General features: G+C 42.0%; 1 protein-coding gene across 1 annotated transcript in view; it reads left to right on the top strand.

Moving 5' to 3' along the window:
* ap1m1 (adaptor related protein complex 1 subunit mu 1) overlaps positions 1 to 16,571 on the top strand; it is a 117,296-nt gene that overhangs the window by 48,036 nt on the left and 52,689 nt on the right. Inside the window, exons 9-10 of the mRNA XM_041205583.1 lie at positions 1,541 to 1,699; positions 8,540 to 8,665. Of these exons, the coding sequence (XP_041061517.1) occupies positions 1,541 to 1,699; positions 8,540 to 8,665 (285 nt within the window). The remainder of the gene's footprint in view (positions 1 to 1,540; positions 1,700 to 8,539; positions 8,666 to 16,571) is intronic.

Raw genomic sequence — 16,571 nt, 5'->3', positions numbered from 1 at the left:
AGGCATGGCTGAGAGAGGGGCAGGATTGGCAGCTCAATATCCCAGGATATAGGGCCTTCAGGCGAGACAGGGAAGGAGGTAAAAGAGGAGGGGATATCGCAATATTAATGAAGGAATCAATTACAGCAGTAAGGAGGGATTACATCTTAAAGGCTGCTCAAGTGAAGCTATATGGGTAGAACTGAAAAACAAAAAAGGAGCAATCACGTTGCTGGGAGTGTACTATAGTTCTCCAGACAGTCAGAGAGATATAGGAGAGCACAGATGTAGGCAAATTTCAGAGAAGTGTAAAAATAATAGGGTAGTGATAGTGGTGGATTTCAACTTCCCCAACATTAACTGGGTTAGTCATGGTGTGATAGGTTTAGAGGGAGCGGAATTCTTAAAATGCATCCAGAACAAGAAAGAACAAAGAAAAGTACAGCATAGGAACAGGCCCTTCGGCCCTCCAAGCCTGCGCTGATCATATTGCCCATCAACCAAAGCATTTTGCACTTCCGGGGTGCGTATCCTTCTATTCCCATCCTATTCATGTAAGAGGCAGGAGGTTTAGAGGGGATGTGAGGAAGAATTTTTTCACCCAGTGGTGGTGGGAATCTGGAACTCCCTGCCAGAAAGGGTGGTAGAGGCAGAAACCCTAATAACATTTAAGAAGTATTTGGATGTGCACTTGTGATGCCATTGCATACTAGACCATGGACCTAGTGCTGGAAAATGGGATTAGAATAGTTAGGTACTTGTTTGACCTGTGTTGACTCGATGGGCCGCAGAGCCTTTTTCTGTGCTGTAGACCTCTATGATTCTAAGTCCACAGGTCCTTGAGGTGGCAGAACAGGTGGACAAGGTGATAAAACACTGGTTAGGCCACAGCTGGAATTTTATGTATAGTCCTGGTCATCACATTATAGTAAGGACATAATTGCTGTGGGGAGAGTGCAGAAGAGAGTTTCAAGCATATTACCAGGGCTTGAAAATTGCAGCTATGAGAAGAGATTGCATAAGCTAGCCAACAAAAACAGAAAATGCTGGAAAAACTCAGCAGGCCTAACAGCATCTCTGAAGAAGAGTCATATGGACCCGAAATGTTAACTCTGTTTTTCTCTCCAGATGCTGTTAGGTCTGCGTTTTTCAAGCATTTTCTGTTTTTGTTTCCAAATTCCAGCATCTGCAGTACTTTGCTTTTATCTTGGATAGGCTAGGGTTATTTTCCTTCGAATGGAGGAAGCTGATGTGCAGCTTTTAAACCGGAATTTGGTGTAAATTCCACTGGTGATTGTACGTTTCTGGTGTCAGTAATATACATAAAGGATTATACCTCCGATTAAGTGCAGCACGGAATGTGTAGGCTTTATTGAACATGTTGCATCCTGAGTTTTCTCATTTCTGACTAAAAAACATCAAAGGTCAGAAAGTGTGCGGTTCTCAAAACTAAAGACTGCTTGTAAACCTTGTGTGCATATTACCATTGCTTATTCTGCTGGTTAAACCAACTGTTGGAGTGTCTCTAACAGCAAACGAACTTTGTCTCCCCTTTCTCCAGGCAAAAAGTCAATTCAAACGTAGATCGACAGCCAACAATGTTGAGATTCACATTCCAGTCCCAAACGATGCAGATTCACCCAAGTTTAAGACCACAGTGGGTAACGTAAAGTGGGTGCCAGAAAGCAGTGAAATAGTGTGGTCAATCAAGTCATTTCCGGTAAGGATCCTTTTTAGTGAGTTCTCCAATTTGTGATAGTTCAAAAATCTAAAACCGATTGATCAGATTTTTGTTAAGCGAGGGTATTATGTGCTGTGGAACCAAGGTGGGGAGTGTATTTGCTGTGTGTATTTGAGATTATGTTAAAAAGTAAAGCTGTGAAATAAGTAGGCAGAACAGCTACTGCAGTGGGTAGCCACTGTGATATCTTTCATTAACGTGATGCTGCCATCAGTACAAAAAGATGTCCTGCCTCCTATACAATTGGGCAAAGTTGTGTATGAGTTTCAATGCTGATGCAATGCCAGGTGCGTAGGCCGTAAGTTCCAACAGTTGAGTGATCAAATCAAACAGCATGTTCCTTCAGTTCAGGTCTGACAGCAGCTGTGGAGAAAGAAATAGAATTAATGTTCAAGTCCATATGATTCTTCAGAGCTCTGAAGAAGAGTCATATGGACTCAACGTTATCTCTGTTTCTCTCTCCATAGATGCTGTCAGATCTGGTGAGTTTTTCCAGCATTTTCTGTTTTTATTTGATTTCCAGCATCCACAGTTTTTTGCTTGTATGTTCCTTCAGTTGGGTACAGATCACAGTCAACCAACCCACACTTGCAAAGCCCAAAACAAAATGTCTAATGTTAGACATGATTCCCTGATTGGGCAGCACATGATGAACAATCCTGAGTGTGCTAATAACTACACTAACAACCAATTTAAGATAACCAGTTGAGCTCATAACATGGCTTCATTCAGACTTGTTAGAAGCAACATACATTCATATGCAGGGATCTGTTTCCTGCAAGCAAAAGGGGTACGTTCAAGCCCTGTGCCTTTTTTGAATTACCCGGGAGCTAGGGAAGCCTGTAGTCCCCCGTTGCTTTTTCCATGGCAATGCCTTGGTCAATGGGAGTCGAGTTGCCAACCAATTTTCTCCTGTTGCATAAATTGTTGATTTTTTTTTTAAAAAACTTGATATTCTTGTATTTGTTCTGATGAGTGAGAGATGAAAAGTTCAACAAAGTGTCTCTTTTTTCAGCAAGCTTTAAGTTCTGTACTACCAAGCAAAAAGTGATGCAGAGGCACAGAGGAAGATGCAAAGAAAATCAAGATTGATACTATAAATTTGGGGTTATACCTATCAGGAGAGGATGAACAGAATTGACAAGACAAGTCTGAGGGGTGACCTAACAGAGGTCTTTAAAATTATGGAAGGTTCTGAGTAGACAAAGTGTTTCTATTTGTGAGAGAGTGCAAAGCTAGTGGCCAACAATATAAAATATTCAAGTATTCGAAGAAATTCAGAGTACGGTGAAAATGTGGAATTAGCTATCAGGGAGTGGTTGAGGCAAATAGCAATGATGTATTTCAGAGGAAACTACATAAGTATACAAGGGAGAATGATAATAGTGTCATGCTGGTATCGTTGAATGAGGAAGGATGCAAAGATGATCGAGTGGAGGAAAAACGCTAGTATGGACTGGTTGGGTCAAATGACCTGAACCTGTGCTGTGTATTCTATTTAATTCTGTCATTAGTCCACGCTTGAACCCACAGCCCTGAACTAAATGGCAAGATGGATAAGCCATACTTAGCATGTAGGGTATGTCAATCCTACAGAATTACTTGGAAACAGACTGTTTAGCCTACCAGATTTATCAGTAAGTCATAGTGCAAAGAGCTGTTCCTGCCTTGTTCTGGAATTGAGCTCCAACTTCATTGGTGTTTATTCTCTGAGAGCATTCATCCTTATCCCATATCCCAGTGCCTGCCCTGTTCCCATATTCTTCAGTGTTGTCATGGTCTCTGGTTTCGTTCTTCGTAATTGTATTTCTTTGGCACTCAATTATTTATTTTGCCTCCTCTTACAGTATCTGCAAATGTGGCCATCACTTCCTTGAGCCCCATATGCATTGCTGTACACATTGAGCAGAACAGTCCCTAAACAAGCTCATTGGAACACTGCTACCCACATCGAACCACTGAGAAACCCCCCCGATCTCCTATACTACATTTACCCACTATTAACCAGTTTTTAATCTAATTTGTCACTCCCTTAAACCCATGTCCTTTAATCTTTTTCAGTAGTCTCCAGTGTTGTACCTTGCCAAAAGCTTTCTGAAAGTGCATACAAGTGTCCTGTTGTTCAGTGTGATTCTGAAGATTAGATTCATCTTAATTCCCCCATCTAGAAAGACCCTACAGCCTCTATGATTAATAGCATCCATTTGTTTCTTAAATGAGTCCCAGCTTTTTGGCTGCACTGCTGTCTGGGAGTCAATTCCATGTGTTGATTATTCTTTATGAAGAATGCCCCCTTTACTCGTTTTAACTGGTGTTCTCTTGTCCTATTCTCACTGCTTAGTTTGGAGTAATTTTCCATTTTACCTGCTATCGTGTATCTCTTTCGAAGATCACCTTCCAGATACTCCTTTCTAGGCTGAAAGACCCCAAATTTCTTCACTTCTTTCCACACAACTCAAACCTTGACACTGGCACTCAGACGTCCTGTGGCTCTTCTCTACACTGCTTCTAGCACTCGTGTCTCAGTAACGTGAATTGGGCACTGTACTCAAGATGCAGACTGACAGTGCCCAATACATTTAAAACTCATTCCCTGATTTGGATCTACTGTTATCTGTGCAGCTCAGGATTTGATAAAAACTAAATATTAATAATAAGTAACAAGTGAGCAGTTGGCGAGTCGTCTTATTTTTAAGCAAGGTTTATTACTACTGGTAAAGTGTTAAATACTAGTAGGAATTAGCAGTATTATTAAGATTTATTAATAGTGCTAGGGTTTATTTATAGCAGTAAGGCTTAATAGTATTGCTAAGGCATATTAGCAGTCACAAGGTTAACTAATAAATAAGGAAGTGGGAGGGCTGATCCAACCTCTAGAATGCACATGCAATGTGGGAACTCCAGGATGTTTCCCATGCCCTGGATAACTATTTGTGCAGGGAGTGCCATCAGTTGCAACAGCTTGAGTTCCTGGCTTTGGAATTGAGCTGGCATCGCTATGGTGCATCTGTGAGGTTGAGCTTCCTGGAAAGCACGTTTATAGATGTGGTCACTCTGCAGCTTAAGAGTTTGCGGGAAGAGAGGGAATGAGCAACCACCAGGCAGTCAAAAAGGAACAGGCAGGTAGAGCAGGAGTCCCCGGAGTGCACTCCACTCAGTTCTGAATACTGACGAGAGTAGTTCATCTCGGGAGTACAGCCAGAGCCAAATCCATGGCAACATGGGTTTTTTCAGCCTAGAAAAGAGTATCTGGAAGGTGATCATCTAGAGGGATACAAGATAGGTGAACATGGAAAATTACTCCAAACTAAGTAATGGGAATAGGACAAGGGGACACTAGTTTTAACTAGTAACTATGGGAGGGGGATGGGGGGAGGAGTACAAGAGAGACTGGAAGAGCATTAGTGATAGGTGATTTGATAGAGGATTAGTTAGGTCTTTCTGTGGCTGGAGATGTGAATCCAGGATGGTGTGTTGCCTCCCTGGTGCCAGGATCAAGGATATGACTAGTTGCAGAGTACCCTGAAGAGGGAGGGTGAACAGCCAGCAGTCATGATCCACATTGGTATGAATGACATGGGCAGAAAGAGGGATGTGGTTCTGCAGCCAGAATTTAGGGAGCTTGGTAAGAAACTAGCAAGCAGGACCTCAAAAGTAGTAATCACCAGATTACTCCCAGTACCAAGTGCAGATAAGTATAGAAATAGGAGGATAGAGCAGATGAATATGTGGCTGGAAAGATGGCGCAGGAGGGAGAGCTTAAGATTCTTGGGACATTGGGGCCGACTCTGGGGAAGATAGGACCTGTACAGGCCGGGTGGGTTGCACCTAAATAGAGCTGAGATGGAGATCCTTGCGGGTTGTTTTGCTAGTGCTATTGGAGAGGGTTTAAACTAACTTGGCAGGATTGCGAGAACCCGAGATAATATCAGATTCAAAGAATATTGGGAGAGATAATAGCACTAGAATAAGGAATAGTAAGTTAATAGGTGGGGTGTGGGGTGAGATTAAGGGAGAAAGTAATTAAGTCGAAATCAGGATTATTGTGCGTGTATGTGAATGCATGGAGTGTAGTAAATAAGATTGGTGAGCTACAGGCTCAGATTGACATGCTGAAATATGATGTGGCAATAACAGAGACCTAGCTCAAAGAAGGGGAGGACTAGGTGTTAAATATTCCTGGATACAAGGTGTTCTGGAAAGGTTGGGAAGCAAGAAAAGTATGAGGGGTGGCAGCATTGATTAAGTAGAGCGTTGCAGTGCTGGAGAAAGATGTCTTAGAGGGGTCACGGTTGGAATCTCTGGCTAGAGCTAAAGATCAAAAAAGATGGCAATTACGTTGCCTAGTGTAGCCTATGGGCCACCACCTAATGGGAAAGATGTAGGGGAACAAATTTGCAAGGAAATTAGCGGTGCAAAAATAATAGGGTAGTTACAATGGGGGGACTTTAATTATCTGACAATAGACTAGAATAATAGTACTGTAAAGGGCTGTGAGGGGCAAGGGTTCTGAGTGTGTGCTCAGGAAAATTTTCTACAACAGTATGTATCCAGTTCAACCAAAAAGAAGGCACTGCTAGACTTGGTTCTTGGCAATGATGGGGCAAGTGGATAAAGTGTTAATAGGAGAACATTTAGGGACAGTGAATATAAGGTTTAGGCTGTCTATGGAAAAGAACAAAAAACTATCCAGAATAAGAATAATTAACTGGGAAAAAACCAATTCCAATAGGGGTAAGAATGGATCTGAGCTGAATAAATTGGAGTCGAAAGTTGACAGGAAAAATGGTAACTGATCAGCAGGCTCCTTCAAAAAAGAGTATATCAGGCACGGTCGAGGTATACTCCTTCAAAGGGGAAAGGTAGGGCAAACTAAGCCAAAGCTCCCTGGATAACAAAAGAGAGAGAAATTAAGATAAAGAAAAAAAGGGTGCTTATAACAGATGTCAGGTAGAAAGTACAATTGAGAACCGGGTTGAATATAGAAGACTCTGAGGGGAGGTGAAAGAAACAAGTAATGGAGGGATTATGAAAAGAGACTGGCAGCCAACATTAAAGGGAATCCCAAAGGCTTCTTTAGGCATCTAAATATTAAAATGTGATAAAAGGAGGAGAGAGGCCAATTAGGGACCAAAATGTAGGTTTGTATGTGGAGGTAGAAGGCATTACATCTGTCGTCTTCAAGGAAGACGCTGCTACCGAGGCCATGGTGAAAGAAGAGTTAATTCAGACATTAGAGTTTAAAATTGATTGAGGTTTTGGATTGGATGTCTGTACTTAGAGTAGATAAGGCACTAGGATGGGATGAGATACATCCAAGGATACTGAGGAATGAGAGTGTGGAAATTGCAGAGGCACTGGCCATAATTTTTCAGTCGTCTCAGACTCTGGGATGGTGCCAGAGGACTGGAGAATTGCAGACGTTACACTCTTGTGCAAAAAGGGGTTCAAAGATAAGCCCAGCGACTACAGGATAGTCAGTTTAACTTCAGTGGTGAGGAAACGTCTAGAAGCAATAATTTGGAACAAAAGTCACGAGGACAAATGCAGGTTAATTAAAGAAAACCCAGTGTGGATTTCTTAAGGGAAAATCGTATTTAACTAACTTGTTTGAGTTTTTTGAAGAGGTATCAGAGTGGGTTGATTTGGGTAATGCAGTTGATGGAGTATACATGGACTTCTAAAAGGTGTTTGATACAGTGCCACACAACAGAATTATGAGCAAAGCTATAGCTCTCAGAATAAAAGGGACAGTAGCAACATGGATATGGAATTGGCTGAGTGACAGGAAACAGTAGTGGTTAATGGATGTGTTTCAGACTAGAAGAAAGTCTGTGGTGGAATTCCTCAGGGAGGGGCCTGTGTTAATATCTCAGCTATGCCCTCTTGCTTTTTCTGTGATATATGAATGACCTAGACCTTGGTGTACAGGGCACAATTTCAAAGTTTGTGGATGGTACGAAACATGGAAGCATTATGAATTGAGGAGGGCAGTGTAAGACTTGAAAAGGGCATAGACAGGTTGGTGGAATTGGTAGATGGCAGATGAAAAAAACAAAAATAAAAATACCTGGAAAAACTCAGCAGGTCTGGCAGCATCTGCGAAGAGGAACACAGTTAATGTTTCGAGTCCGTATGACTCTTCAACAGAGCTGTTCTGTTGAAGAGTCATACCGCCTGAGAATGTGGTGGAGGCACGTTCAATCGAAGAATGCAAAAGGAAAATTAGACAGTTGGTAGAGCGTGCAGGGGATGGAGAGAAGGTGGGAGAATGGCATTAAGTGAATTGCTCATTCAGAAAGCTGGATGGTCTCCTGCACTGTAACATTTTCCTGATCCTTTGTGATTCTATTCTCTTGGATTTGTTTGCTGCTGTGCATTGCCTGTACATGTTGATGGTTGAGTCTCCTCACATCCCTAAGTCTCGTTCAACTTCATCCTTGGCTGTTTTATGACCACTTATTGCTCACTTTTCCTTCCTAGTGTTTTCTATATGTCTATTATACTTCATCTACTGCTGTTCTAGACTTAGATGTTTTGTCCAACTTATTTTTATAGTTTCTCAGCTACCTCTTGCAGTTCCACTGCCCCTCCTTGGTTGGCTTTGTCTATAAATTAGACCAGTTTGCATTGGATTTCCAATGAAAGCTTGGGTGCCTGAACTTTAGCAACGGTGGAGTTTGAAGTTTGGTGAAAGTGGGGAGGTAATAGAAACAGTGCTCATATGGGACAGTAGTAATGGGCTGCTTGGAAGTGTACAGTAAATGTGATCGCTGTCTGTCTTTCACCCTGTCTGAAATTTCTTCTCCATGCCTGCAGGGTGGGAAGGAATATCTGATGAGAGCGCACTTTGGGCTCCCTAGTGTAGAAGCAGAAGACAAGGAGGGAAAGCCACCTATCAGCGTGAAGTTCGAAATTCCCTATTTTACCACATCAGGAATACAGGTAGGTGCATGGTACTTTTATGAACAGTAGATGGTGCTGTTGCCCTTTTTACCCAGAATATTGGAAACGGTTTGTAAAGGGGAACGATTTTTGGAGGGACATTTTAGGAACATTTTGTTTATGATTTCCATAATCCCAATTACATTGCTGCCTCTGATGTCCCTCCAAGCAGCTCTGGCTGTACTTCTGATTCACGCAGCAAGCGATTTGCTTAAGTTTTTTTTTCAGTTGTGTGATTGCTTTCCCAAGCCTCCACATCACCCACTGTAGCCACAACAGTTGTTAATAAGGAACTAAATGGTTCAACATTGAGGATCTTTCCTAGATAAATCCCTACTCTGTCCTCTAATCATGCATCAGCGGGTGCGGTTTGACATTGGAGGATAATAAAGTTGGCTTAAAGCTCCACCGACAGCTGTTTGGAGCAAGCCCAGAATTTGATCCCAGCATGTGACAACTGTGATTACCCCAAGGTGGATATGTAGCAGCCATGGCTTTTCACACTGTTGGATGGAAAAGATACTTGCTGCCTGAATACGCAACTATTACTCTGAGACTGCCTGCAGCAGGAGGGATACCATTCAGCTGTGTGAGTCTATTGTACCATTCAATTAGTCTGTACCTGCCTTCATCCCATCTACCTCATTACCCAGCAATGATCTACCAACCTCAGGTTTGAAAACTTCAATTGACACTCAGCCTTATCAGCTTTTTGGAAGACTAGTCTAGATTTCTGCTACCCAGTCCTGTCAGCTGTGACTCAGTTGGTAGCACTTTCACTTCTGAGTCGTAAGGTTCCGGGTTCAAGTCCCACTCCAGGGCGTGAGCACAAAAAACAAGCTGACATCCCTATGTAGCACTGAGGGGGTGCTGCACTGTTGGATGAGACATTTAACCAGTGCTCCATCTGCCTGCTCGGGTGGATTTAACAGATCCCATGGCACTATTTCAAAGAAGAGCGGGTGAGTTCTCCCTGGTGTCCTGACCAATACTTATCCTTCAATCAACATCACAAAATGAGATGACCTGATCATTATGGTATTGCTCTTTGTGGGAGTTTGCTGAGCACACAGTGGCTGTCGTGTTTCCTACATTACAACAGTAGCTAGCTACACTTCAAGTGCCTGTAAAGCACTTTGAGACATCTGGCGGCTGTGAAAAGCGCGTTATATAAATGCAAATCTTTGTTCAGAAGTGTTTGCAGAAACAACCAGATTGCTTTAATTCCATGTAACCTTCTGAACAAAGAAGAAAATGAACACCAATTCCATAGTGATTGTCGCTTGTCCAGACTAGTAAAGGCTGTTCACTTCAGACCAATTGACTAGGTCTCTTGCTGCACATTAATCTTCCGCCATGAAGATGTGTTAGCCATTTGGTCTTGTTGGCGATGGTATCACTCACTGCTCTTGTATTAACTAACGAGAATTATTATTACCTTTTGTTCTTCCAGAATACTTGCTTTAAATTCAGTTGGCAGCCAGTACGCAGACATCCCAAGGGAATCTGTACAAAAATATGAGAACTGTTAGAAATTTTGGGTTTGCCTGAGATATTCCCTTGGGTTCAGTAGCACCAGTTGTTCTTGTGCGTGGTCCCTAAGTAAGTTCAGGACTGTCCCCTTATTGCCCATTAATGTAACTTCGGCAGTTAGATTGATCTGAGTGGGTATTGTGCCTCCCCAACAGATTGGTCAGCAGACTGATAATACAAGTCCAGGCCCATATGGTAAGCCACTTGATTTGACAAACAGAAAATAAAGACTAACAGAATCAAATCTTGCCTTTCTCCAAACATGTTTAAGAAAACTGTAATTAAAAAATATGTCACTCTACCCCATCAGCAGACTGCTGTAGCTTTTTCTGATCAGTCTTGATCGCTGAATTTGCCCAGGTCGTTCTAGACATAGTGGCTGTCTGTTAAACCGGAAAGTCTGTTCACCTCTCAACTTCCTTATCAGATTTTGCACCAAACTGACATGCATATATACTTGGTTACTGAGCAGGAAATTAACAGCTGACCTGTGACCCCCCTCCCTGCTGGGGATTGGCATTGGGCTATCCTGGCTACTGCCCAGCTCTCTCTTCACCCCTCCTCCCCACCATGTAAGAGCAAGTAAATGTATCTCTGTCCATATTAACAAGGAATATTATCAAGATCCAATCCCCACACCCTGTCCCCAGTCTTCAGTCTTCGCCTTCTGTCTCCATGGTCAACTTCTCCAGTCCTGACCCAATCTCCCACTCACGAGGCAGGGCGTATGCTCCTTGCTTTTAACCCTTTCAAAAAAAAACTATCCTCTGCAGCCCAGTCTTGTCATCGGCATTCACACACCATTCTAGATGAGCTAATAATCTGTGCATAGAGACACTTGTGGTATATGGAGCAGGCATCATTTGTGATGGTGAATCCAGGTATTTTTGTTTTTGCTAAAATATAAACCTGTTCTTAACTGCAAGGCCCAATGATATTCAATGGTGTAGGCTGTGTCTGAATTACCTAGACATGCCACAGCTGAATCCCACCCCCTCAACTGGGATAAACATGAGTGTCTTAGTACTCAGCCTCCTGTAACCTGGTATAATGCTCTGTTTAATCCTTGCAACCCTGATCTGGATAAATCTTGTGTTGACCTGTCGACCTCCTCTTGCATCCTGCCTAGTGTCTTTTAGTGAGTGAATTGTATTCAAATGAGAAGTGAGCAGTTTAGAGACATGCAGGTGGTTCTGCCTTTGCTGCTGTTGGCCAGTAGGTGGTAATGTCTACGCACACTGTATACCTGACCTTCCTGTTACCACCTAACAGACTTCATGTTCAGGATATAAATGGCCAGTGGGATCGACAGCAACAATTTGCATTACATGGCGCCTTTAACAAAGATAAAACATCCCCTAACCCATGGCTCTTCATGGGCAAAATTAGATAGCAATGGAAGCCTGGCCAGAGAAAGAGCTATTAGTGTTAGGGTGGTGGCCAAAAGCATGATCAGAGGTTGATTTTAAGAAGGGGGCTTAAAGAAGGAGAGAGAAATAGAGGAATTTCCACAGCAGTACAAGACACAACTTGCACACTGCACAGTTGGAAGATTCTGGCACAGGAAAGTTGGGCCCAATGACCTTGTGTGGTGTATTATTCTATGATCGAACGACTTTGTCCTAGTTAGTTATATCCTCCATATTCACACAGTGTACCTCTGACAAAGAACATGAGAGATGTAGTCTTTGCTCTTTGACGTTTACTCTTCTCTGCCTTGGAGACCATGCAGACTTTCCTCGGAATGGGATTCAAATGTTCTGTTTAAACAGTTCTTGTATATTTAAAAAAAATGTCTTGGCACAGAATCTTTGGCATGATAGTGAAATCAAACATGTAGGTGATACAGGAGTCAGGGTAAGAGCTGTGTATAATGTACAGCATATGAATGAGAGAAGGCTGAATTTTTATTTGGGGAAATTTTGGTTTGAAATGGTAAAGCTTACCCTCATCCATTGATATTTGAATTTTAGCCTTTGGTGGAGAAGGAACAAAGATGATGGTGATTTTTGTTTTGGGTGGCAGGGTGCTCCCTCACAGCATTGGCTCCAAGACAGATGTTAACCTTCCCCTTTGAGCCAACTGGTTTCATTACCCATGGTGATGTAAGCAAGGATAACTCAAAGAAAGATGTTACTATGGTGACACAATATACACAATGCCTCTTGAAAAATAGGAACTGTATATGATTAGCACCACAGATGCTGGGAGTAATGCTTCAACTGTTAAGTAGTCCCTTTGGGCATTAAACTACACATAAGTTAGTTAAGGCCAAGTGGTCGAGTTTTACCTTATTGCTTTGCAGAATGCAGAGAAACTTTTGATGCAGTGAGGATTCCAATGCCAGTGGGTTTTGAATGCATTGCATTGAAGAGGTGTCATCAGGATGTCCTGAATGTGGATCATATCCAACTGTAACTGATGTGATGAGAAATGCTGTACTGATGAGGGTTACTTACCGAAATGCAGCATTTTTTTTCCTATTTATTCGTTTTAGTTAAAGAAAAATAAACAAAGTGGGTCTTTTTTTAAAAAAAAGAGACATTCTGTTAAAGGTTTCTTAGCTTGTACTCTTCAGGACAGATGCAAGAATGCTGAATTTCAGAGGGAGCAACAATTTATACTGCACGGAAAAAGGGTACTGATTGGTTGGCAAGTGGATGCTAATTGATCAAGGGGTTGCCATGGAGAATGCACTAGGGAACTATTGTCACTCATGCTTTTATTAAGTAAAAGGTGCAATTCTTGGACGTGTTCCTTTCGCCTGCTAAGAACCAGCCCCTGTGAATAAATATACATTACTTCTAGTGAGCTTAAGTGAGCCAGGTTGCAAGCACGGCTGATAACCTTTAGAATTGTTGTTAGTGTAATTCTTAGCGCACTCTGGATTGCTTAGCAAGTGTTGACCAATCACAGAATCACATCTAACGTTAGACGTTATGTAAGCATGAGCTGGTTGAGTACGGTCAGTACTCTGCCTATTACTAGCAGCTGAAGGGAAATGCTGTTTGATATGACCCACCAGTCATTGGGACTTGCGGCCTGCATACCTGCCATCACTCCAGCTCTGCAATAACATACCACGTTACTCACTTGTTTGGTTGGCAGAATGTCTTTTCAGATCCTGATAACTGCTTACCTTTGGCATAATCGTGTCCATATCCATAATCAGATCAGCCATGATCTTATCGAATGCTGGAGCAGGCTCATAGGAACATGGGAAATAGGAGCAGGTGTAGGCCATTTGGCCCCTTGAGTTTGCTCTGCCCTTCAATTAGATAATGAAGTTACACCAGTCCGCTAGAATGGTTGCAGCACAGGAGGAGAAAATTCAACCAGTTCAGTCCACAAAGGTTCTCTGTGAGAGCGATTTAGCTAGTCCTCTTCCCCACCCTTTCATTATAACCCTGCAGAAGTTTTACTTTCAGATGATTATCCACATCCCTTTTTAAAAGCCACAGTTGAAGCTGCTTCCATTATCCCCTCAAGCAGTTAATTCCAGATCCTAATCTCTCGCGGCATGAAAATGTTCCCTCGTGTCTCTCTTGGCCCTTTGGCCAATTACCTTAAATCTATGACCCCTGTTTTTGCACACTGTTGCCAATGAAAACAGTTTCTCCTAATCTACATTGCTAGACACCTCATGATTTTGAATATCTCTATCAAATTTCCTTTTAACCTTCTATAAGGAGAGCAATTCTAACTTCCTCCCTCATAACTAAAGCCCTTCATACCTGGAACCACTCTCGTAAATCTTTTCCCACTCTAAAGCCTGCACATCCTTTCTAAAGTGTGGTGCCCAGAACTGGACACACTATTCCAGTTGATGCCGAACCAGTGTTTTATACAGGTTTATCATATTTTTGTTGCTTTTATATTCTATGCCTCTATTTGTGAAGCTCAGGACCCTGGATGCATTTTTTAAACTAATTTCTCAACCTGCCTTGCCCCCTTCAATGATTTGCACACATATACTCCCAAGGTCCCTCCGCTCCCTTTAGAATTGTATCCTTTATTTTATATTCCCTCTCCTCATTCTTTCTACCAAAATGGATCACTCCACACTTGTCTGCATTAACTTTCATCTACCACATGTCCACCCATTCCACCAGCACATTTGTGTCTATCACTATCCTCCTCCCTATTCATAATTCTTCCAAGTTTCTGCTATCAAGAAAAGCAGTGATAGTTATTATGACACAGTCGATGGTAAATGCTGAGTCGTTCAAATCCCAGAGGGAAACTTGAATCAGCTGTCATAACCAATGTTTGCAGTTTGTATGTTTCAAGATGCAGGCTTTGAATTCAGTTATAAGAAGACCATTGAGTCTCGAGGTTTTTGTAAAACTAAATTAAACATTTATTAATTAAAAGATTGTAAGCACATACATATGTCTACAAACTACTACTATAATAACTTCTAAAAATCCCCTGACTAATCTGACTCTGTTGCACCTTTAAGGCAACAGTAAAACACAGATTTAAACAGACCCCTGGCAAAACACACTCTGGACAGTTGCATTCAAAATGAGTTTCTTTTAGCTCTGGGCCCTTGCAGACAGCAGCTTGAGGCTTACATGCTGGAGGCTTTAGATCTTAGAATGTCTCTTTTACCAACAGCCTTCTCTTCCTTTATACATGTTTTCCTCTTTGAATGCAAATTCTTATTGTATCACTAGGCTTTTTGAACTTTACCTCTTTGAACAATAAAACCCTTTCATAACACCAATTTTATTAGTAAGTTTTGGAAAAAGTAAACTCATTATTTGGCTTCTTCTGGCTAGGTGTAATATTTCACCCATTCTTTTGAATGGTTTATTTAAAAATGCAAATTTTCCCCCTTTACACTTCACCTTGTAACTCTCTTAGATTTACCTAATTAACTTTTCAAACCTACTTCTCTATACATCAAAGCCTCTAGACCCCACACACAAACCCAACTAGAATGATATTTGAAAATAATTTCCAATAACATTATAGACATCATTATATCTTCTTGACATAGTACTGACTCCTGGGGAACACCACTGTATATGTTCCTACAATCCAAATTAACAGCTGTTCATTTGACCAACTTTGTATCCATGCTGCCACTGTCCCTTTTATTCCATGGGGTTTAACTTTGCTGACAAGCATGTTATGTGGCACTTATTAAATGCCTTTTGGAAGCCCATTTGCACCACATCCACCACATTATCCTCATCAGCCCTTTCCGTTACATCATCAGAAAAGTCAATCAATTTAGTTAAATACAATTTGTTTTTAACAGATCTGTGCTGATTTTCCTTAATTAATCCGCAATTGTCCAAGTGAGTGTTAATTTTGTCCCATATTATTGTGTCTAAAAGCTTTTTCACCAGCAAGGTTAAACTGACTGGCTTTGAAGTTGCTAGTTTATCTGTGCACCCTTTTTAAACAAGGGTGTAACATTTGCAATTCTCCAGTCCATTTACACCACCTTGGTTTCTAAGGAGGCTTGGAAGATGATGGCCAGTACCTTCACAATTTCTGCCCTTCCCTCAGATGCATCCCACCTAGTCGCCATGACTTATCAAATTTAAGTGCAGCCACCATTTCTAATATCTCCTCTATATCAATTTTTAACCAATCCACTGTCTCAATTAGCTCATCCTTCACTATGCCTTTGGCAGCTTCTTCCGTGGTGAAGTCAGATGCCAAAGTATTCATTTGCTGAATCCTGACTTCCCAACACCTGTCCACCATCTACAAGGCACAAGTCAGGAGTGTGATGGAACACTCTCCACTTAGCTGAATGAGTGCCCCTCCAAAAACACTCTAGAAGCTTGACACTGCCCAGGATAGAGCAGCCCACTTGACTGGCACCCCATCAACAAACATTCACTCCCTCCATCACTGCTGCACAATGGCAGCAGTTCTGTACCATCTACTGGATGCACTGCAGGAACTCACCAAGACTCCTTAGAAAACACCTTCCAAAGCCACAACTGCAAACATAGAGGACAAGGGCAACAGATGCATGGCAACACCACTACCTGGAAGTTCCCCTCAAGCCGCTCACCATCCTGACTTGGAAATATATTGCTGTTCCTTCACTGTCATTGGGTCAAAATCCTGGAATTCCCTCCCTAGCAGCACTGTGGGTGTACCTACACTGCGTCGACTGCAACGGTTCAAGAAGGCAGCTCACCACCACCACCTCGAGGGCAATTAGGGATGGGCAATAAATGCTGGCCTAGCCAGCGATGCTCACATTTCATGAATGAATAAAAAAAATTTAGTACCTCAGTCATGCCATTTGCCTCCATGCATAAATCTGCTTTTTGATCCCTAATTGACTCCACCTCTCCTCTTTGCTATACTTTTGCTATGTATATACCTATAGAAGACAGTT

Source organism: Carcharodon carcharias, chromosome 14 (genome assembly GCF_017639515.1).
Source record: "Carcharodon carcharias isolate sCarCar2 chromosome 14, sCarCar2.pri, whole genome shotgun sequence".
NCBI lineage: Eukaryota > Metazoa > Chordata > Chondrichthyes > Lamniformes > Lamnidae > Carcharodon > Carcharodon carcharias.
The sequence above is the reverse complement of the archived record's forward strand: the minus strand, read 5'-3'. Positions and strand labels throughout refer to the sequence as shown.